Source organism: Sinocyclocheilus anshuiensis, unplaced genomic scaffold (assembly GCF_001515605.1).
Source record: "Sinocyclocheilus anshuiensis isolate Anshui unplaced genomic scaffold, SAMN03320099.WGS_v1.1 scaffold1263, whole genome shotgun sequence".
NCBI classification, from domain to species: Eukaryota; Metazoa; Chordata; class Actinopteri; order Cypriniformes; family Cyprinidae; genus Sinocyclocheilus; species Sinocyclocheilus anshuiensis.
This window is the reverse complement of record NW_015540901.1, coordinates 9661-16884: the sequence shown is the minus strand read 5'-3', so window position 1 is coordinate 16884 and position 7224 is coordinate 9661. Positions and strand designations below refer to the sequence as shown.

The 7224-nt window shown below is 34.5% G+C and overlaps 1 protein-coding gene across 2 annotated transcripts in view; it reads right to left on the bottom strand.

Annotated features, from left to right (window-relative positions):
• Positions 1-4564: 4564 nt before the first annotated feature.
• The window catches only part of LOC107689040 (macrophage mannose receptor 1), a 3927-nt gene continuing 1267 nt past the window's right edge, over positions 4565-7224 (bottom strand). For both annotated transcript variants that reach the window (XM_016486909.1, XM_016486910.1), the window contains exons 4-5: positions 6311-6762; positions 4565-5089 (exon numbers count right to left, since the gene is read on the bottom strand). In XM_016486909.1, the coding sequence (XP_016342395.1) occupies positions 4934-5089; positions 6311-6762 (608 nt within the window). In that variant the 3' untranslated portion in view covers positions 4565-4933. The remainder of the gene's footprint in view (positions 5090-6310; positions 6763-7224) is intronic.

The following is a 7224-nucleotide window of genomic DNA, read 5'->3' as shown; positions in this document are numbered from 1 at the left end:
GCTCACAAACTGACGGCCGGACATTCATGCTTCCATCAATAATGGCAAGTCATCCAGATCCTGAAGCTGCAAAGCAGCCCCAGACCATCACACTACCACCACCATGTTTGACTGTTGGTATGATGTTCTTTTTATGAAATGCTGTGTTGGTTTTACGCCCGATGTAACGGGACACACACATTCCAAAAAGTTCAACTTTTGTCTCATTAGTCCACAGAATATTTGCCCGCTGTGCTCTTGGAGTAATTTTGGTAGGCCATTTCAGAGTTGAAATGAAGTAACTGCAAGTGGTTATTTATTCTTGGGTTTGAATCACATAAATCTGTAATAACCCAGCCTTCATGCAAAGACTCTCATTACCTGATGACTTTGATGGATCTCCTTGATCTGAAGCCCATTAGGCAAAAGCAAAAGACATGGAAATCATCTCTGATCAGATTCACAGATGGATGAGCATGACAAGCCAAGTGAACTCATTTGGTTGATGTAAACCTGCAGATGAATCACCACTGGCACACAAGCGAGACATTAAAAACCATGTGATTTAGCAGCTTTATGGAGGTTAATCGCACTAAATGAACCGGATAAACCCATCTGTTTTGCAGCTGAACTAGCGGATCTCATGCCGGATGTGGTTTGATTAAGGCTTCACTTTCACAATAATACTTGATGTAAATTTGTTACTGTGAATTTGTGAATAGATGTTTCGGATGAAAACCTGTATTTTCAAAACTGTATTAACAGTCTTCTGTCAGCCAAGAAGTTGACTGAGAAAGCCGAAGAAGAGCTGAAGCAGGAGACGAAGTGATGATGATGATGATAAATAAAATGAGCTTATTGAGTGATGAGTTTATTGAATAATCTTAAATGACTTTATTGAATAATCTTAGTTGCGTATGTTTCAATGCTCAGACTTCATCTGACCAGCACAAATCCAACAAGTGTTATTATACCACAAACCACAGCAATGGAAAATGACTGCTTCACAACACTGTCCTTGAAATGGAGATTTTGCATATTTGTCACACTTAAAAGATTCAGATCATCAAACAAATTGTAATATTACACAAAGATAATGCAAGTAAATACAAAATGCAGTTTTTAAATGATTATATATTTTATTAAGGGAAAAAAGCTGTCCAAACCTGCCTGGCATTACGTGAAAAAGTAATTGCCACCTAAATCTAATAACTGGTTGTGCCACCCTTTGCAGCAACAACTGCAATCAAGCGTTAGCGATAACTGGCAATGAATCTTTCACATCACTGTGGAGGAATTTTGGCCCACTCTTTTTTGCAGAATTGTTTCAATTCAGCCACATTGGAGGGTTTTCAAGCATGAAAGGACGGTTTAAGGTCATGCCACAGCATCTCAATTGGATTTAAGTCCAGACTTTGACTTGGCCACTCCAAAACCTTAATTTAGTTTTCTTGAGGCATTCAGAGGTGGACTTGCTGGTGTGTTTGGGATCATTGTCCTGCTGCATAACCCAAGTGCGCTTGAGCTTGAGCTCACAAACTGACGGCCGGACATTCATGCTTCCATCAATAATGGCAAGTCATCCAGATCCTGAAGCTGCAAAGCAGCCCCAGACCATCACACTACCACCACCATGTTTGACTGTTGAGATGATGTTCTTTTAATGAAATGCTGTGTTGGTTTTACGCCAGATGTAACGGGACACACACCTTCCAAAAAGTTCAACTTTTGTCTCATTAGTCCACAGAATATTTGCCCGCTGTGCTCTTGGAGTAATTTTGGTAGGCCATTTCAGAGTTGAAATGAAGTAACTGCAAGTGGTTATTTATTCTTGGGTTTGAATCACATAAATCTGTAATATCATGCAAAGCATGCAAAGACTCTCATTACCTGATGACTTTGATGGATCTCCTTGATCTGAAGCCCATTAAAAAGACATGAAAGACATGGAAATCATCTCTGATCAGATTCACAGATGGATGAGCATGACAAGCCAAGTGAACTCATTTGGTTGATGTAAACCTGCAGATGAATCACCACTGGCACACAAGCGAGACATTAAAAACCATGTGATTTAGCAGCTTTATGGAGGTTAATCGCACTAAATGAACCGGATAAACCCATCTGTTTTGCAGCTGAACTAGCGGATCTCATGCCGGATGTGGTTTGATTAAGGCTTCACTTTCACAATAATACTTGATGTAAATTTGTTACTGTGAATTTGTGAATAGATGTTTCGGATGAAAACCTGTATTTTCAAAACTGTATTAACAGTCTTCTGTCAGCCAAGAAGTTGACTGAGAAAGCCGAAGAAGAGCTGAAGCAGGAGACGAAGTGATGATGATGATAAATAAAATGAGCTTATTGAGTGATGAGTTTATTGAATAATCTTAAATGACTTTATTGAATAATCTTAGTTGCGTATGTTTCAATGCTCAGACTTCATCTGACCAGCACAAATCCAACAAGTGTTATTATACCACAAACCACAGCAATGGAAAATGACTGCTTCACAACACTGTCCTTGAAATGGAGATGTTCTCTTATCTCACACATATCAAATAAACAAATATCCCTTGAAACTACACAATTATAAGACTAAACGACAATGCAAAAATAATATAACATTATATAAATGACTCATCAATAAATAAATCAATAAAATGAGTATATAGTTAAAATGATTGTACACTGTAAAAAAAACTATTGCTGCGATTAGTTATCACAACTTAAAATTCAGTGTTACAATAATAATGTGTTTCAACTAGCACTGTCAAAATTAGTGCGTTAACGCATGCAATTAATTTTTTCAGTTTAACGTGTTAAAAATATTTAACTCAATTAACGCAGGGGCGGAGCTAGTATTGGCCACCCCACTCACAACTGCTTCTGTCTGTTTTTTCTTGACAAGAATTGCGTTGATTTAGATGCAGAACATCTTTACAATCACATAAAACGGGAGACTTTCAGATGCACTCTCCAACTTCACCTCAGCGCTGGCGAGAGTCAAACTAGCGACGAGGAGCTTCAGCAGAACTACAGTGAACTGCGGTCAGATGAGACGTTGCCAGGCCATATGTCAGTAAAAAACAGTTTTCCTGTCCTGTCAGCCGGTATGCTGTGATCGTAGCAAATTTTCTTTAGTTGCACGCACAAATGCGGAGAAGCACGCTGTTTATCATTGCATATTAAAGCGCGAAAGAAACTACGATCATGTAATGTAGTTATGTCGTCAGTTAAGTCATGAAGTTACCAAAAAGCCGATTAAAGCTGCTTTAAAACTGTGCAAGTATTTGTTATACGAGTCAGATTTAAGATCATGTCTCTGAAATGCAGTGGTTTTCAGATCTATCGTGGAGCAGCAGCACTGTCTCCCTCATCTAACACCTGATTCAACTCCTCAGCTCATTACAGAGACTTTAAGAGCTGCAGTGGGTCAGAAAAGGTAAAGAGCTATGAGAAACTACGAAGCGTGTGAGATCCGCGTCATGTTCAGCAGCCAAAATAACCTGATAACCAGCTGCTGTGATGCTGTTCATCAAAGAACTAAAGAAAAGAGAGGAAATTATTCACTTCTGTAGCTTTAAGGATTAATCTATATTTAACTTAGAATTTAGTGTTTGGTCACTTTATTCTGTTTCTGTATATTTCCTACTTGCTGAAGGCCACATGTAGCTAAATATGACATTTATTATAATGGGTTTATGTGAAAATGGCTTTAAGTTCAATTAAATTAGAAGTTGTTATATTTTAAAGTCTAATAATTGTTCAGATTGACAGCTTTCAGTTATACTGTAATGTTGAATGGCTAGTCAATGGTTAAATATTAGGAAAAAAAAACAATTTCACAGAGCCATCAGTATTATTGGTATCAATGAGACTCGCCTTCAGTCATAACAATCAAATATTAAAAATATATTGTCTTTATGTTGTTTCTAAATTAATTTGAAGATTGAATGTGAAATTATTGAAATATAAAAGTATATTTAAAAACTTTAATGTTAGGAGCAATTTTTTTTTTAATCGTTTGTTTTTGACTTAAAATAATAAGTTCAGTTAACTTTGGATATTTAAGTTATCTCAACAAATTTTAAGTTGTTATAACTAATTGCAGCATATTTTTTTTACAGTGAATGATTAAATGATAATGTCATAATAAATGAATGAAGAATAAATGAATATAAAAGAAAGTAAGACACAATGCAAATGTATAGTTGCTCTCTAAAATGAATGTATAAATATAATTTTTACATTTCTAAATAAGTGCAAAATTGTTTATTGCAGATTATATTTTTGCCAATCAATAAAATATTGTTGTGCTAAATTTTACCAGATATCTTAAAGATTTCGTTATAAACCAAACTGCCAAACTGAAATAAATCATGTGCAACCCATTTATCAGTTACTAAAACGCCTTTATTATTCCCTAAATATGAAGCATAAAATATGATTCTCTAAACACAGGAGCAGGTTCAGGATAAAAATAATAAAACAATGTGTTTATCAATCCTTTAGTTTTATGCATTTCTAAAAACACACATTGTAGATTTCCAATTCATTACTGTCTCAATCATTATTTCTGCATTATTATAAAATATTAATATTTCAAAAGAACTAAATATTAAACTACTTAAAGGACCCCAAGAGAAGACTATTGTTATTTTTCTAAATGAATTACACATTCAAACCAATTCTAACCAGCACTAAATATATTTCAGTGTACAGTGAAATGAGAAAGTAACATTTGAAATGCATTTGTCCTGTACTTTTATCCAGGATGGTCTTATTCATATTCTTAAGTATTTGCACAGTATGTAAACAAAGCAACAAATTAACAGTGGCAGTGCATTAACTGTATTAAATAAATGTGATAAACATGTTCTCTCTTTTATTATAAATTCCTGTACCTTAAAGATTCATAGACGGTTTGACAAGTTATTGTACGTATCAGAGTCTAGCGTTTCATTGGACCCAGCTCCTCACATGCTGTTGCCGTGTCTTGTGTGTTTTCTTGTGTTTTCTGCTGCTGGAAGATCTTCTCGTCAGGTTGGACGCTCCATGTTATGCTGTATCTGATTTTCATGTCCTGACCCGAGAGGATCTGCTTCATCTAGAGACCAGATCACATCAGTGATTAGTGAACGACCGTTCAGACATCAGTCAACTAAAACTACAAACTTTTTTTTTATTATTGTAATAAAATGAACACTCTGCAGTTATTATTATTTTTTAATTAGTATTTTTGTTTTGTTTTCCAGTAAAAAAATCTAAACGTTCTTAGAGCAACATACATTTAATTGACACACGATAAGCAGCAAATGTATCAAAATTAAGTGATTTTTTTACCTTTAATTTTGTTTTGTGACTAAAATTTAAATGAAAACTGAAAATATACAAATAAGAACTGACTCAAAATGTTCCTAAATACTATAATAGTATTAGGGCTGTCACTAATGATTATGTTGGTAATCGAGTAATCGGTTGATTATTCTGGCTATTAATCGAGTAATCTGATTTTTTTTTTTTTGTGGTAATAAAAATAGACCAAAGTGAACAATAGACTTAAAAAAAATAAAAATAAATAAATAACAAAATATATATATATATATATATATATGATCTTATCTTATGCGATAAGCAGCAAATGTATCAAAATTAAGTGATTTTTTTACCTTTAATTTTGTTTTGTGACTAAAATTTAAATGAAAACTGAAAATATACAAATAAGAACTGACTCAAAATGTTCCTAAATACTATAATAGTATTAGGGCTGTCACTAATGATTATGTTGGTAATCGAGTAATCGGTTGATTATTCTGGCTATTAATCGAGTAATCTGATTTTTTTTTTTTTGTGGTAATAAAAATAGACCAAAGTGAACAATAGACTTAAAAAAAATAAAAATAAATATATATATATATATATATATATATATATATATATGATCTTATCTTATGTATATTATATATTACATCAAATGCCTGCAGAGGGCGCACACGCCTGACGATTGTTTTTACACTTTACAGCACAATCTAACCCTTTAATATTTATTAAACATTTAATTCAAATGTCCACTTAATCTTTCATATTTGGCCACTTCTTTATGACAGAAATGCTGCAGCCACTGTAATTTCTTGAATGTGGATTTCAAAACATGCAAGCTCAGAGCGAGGGTTTAAACTTTTATTTTGAAGTCGCAATGAACAGTTAGCGTATTAAGATATTATATTGATAATGCAATCGAGGATTTTTTTATAATGGAGTACTCGAATATAATCGAGGAATCGTGACAGCCCTTAAACAGTATATTAATGATGCAGCATCATCTCACCTTCTTCTCTATGGCCTCCATCACTGCAGATTCATCCAGAGATCCGTCTGATTTCACTGCGAATCTCACACGCTGTATTTTCGTGTTTTCTCGGCAGTAGAAAGGCAGTACAGTCAAGCAGGTGTCGTCAGCCATCAGTCCATCAGTATCAGCACTCACACAATCTTCAGTGCCATTCACATTATCAGGCTGCCCGGACTCCCATTGCACAGACGACGATACACTGCTGTTATCTGACCACTGCCACTGCCATAGCCCCTGCCTCTTGGACAGGCCGATCCAGGCATTCCGGTCGTTCTCTGAATCAAGCACGTTTGCGAGGAACGCGTTTTCTGTGTCGTTTGTAACGGTGGCCAGGTCTATTTCATGTGATCTGCAGTGCGTTTGAGCATCATGCCAGTTCATGTACTTTTCGGTGTACTTAAACTTGTCCTTAAGTTCGGCCTGTTTGTCTGTAAGGAGTCGGATTTGTGGTCAGGGCAGAGAAAAATGCTTGAAAAATTGAAGTAACGAAAAAATGTGACAATTATAAGAGTGTGTAAGGCTTAGAAATCTTAGTCTTGGTAACTTCATTGTTTTTATTGAATGCCTGTATAGTTTATTATTCTTTTTTGTTTATTCTAGTTTTAGTTATTTCAGTAATAAATGTAAAAGTAAATAAAAATGAAAAAAGAAAAAAAAAAAGTAATGACATTTTTTAAGGTTTTATTTAATTATAATAGCCCTGTTCGAATGGTCTGATTAAATTCATCTCTCAAGTACAAGAGAAAAAGTATCCTTATCTTCTAATCAACTTGTATTTTAAACTCGACATTATGCAAATATTGTTGGTTCATGTAACGCTTCAATTCAGTTTTCAGACCATACAGTGCAAATGCATAAATATCAAAACATTCTTAAACCACACACATATA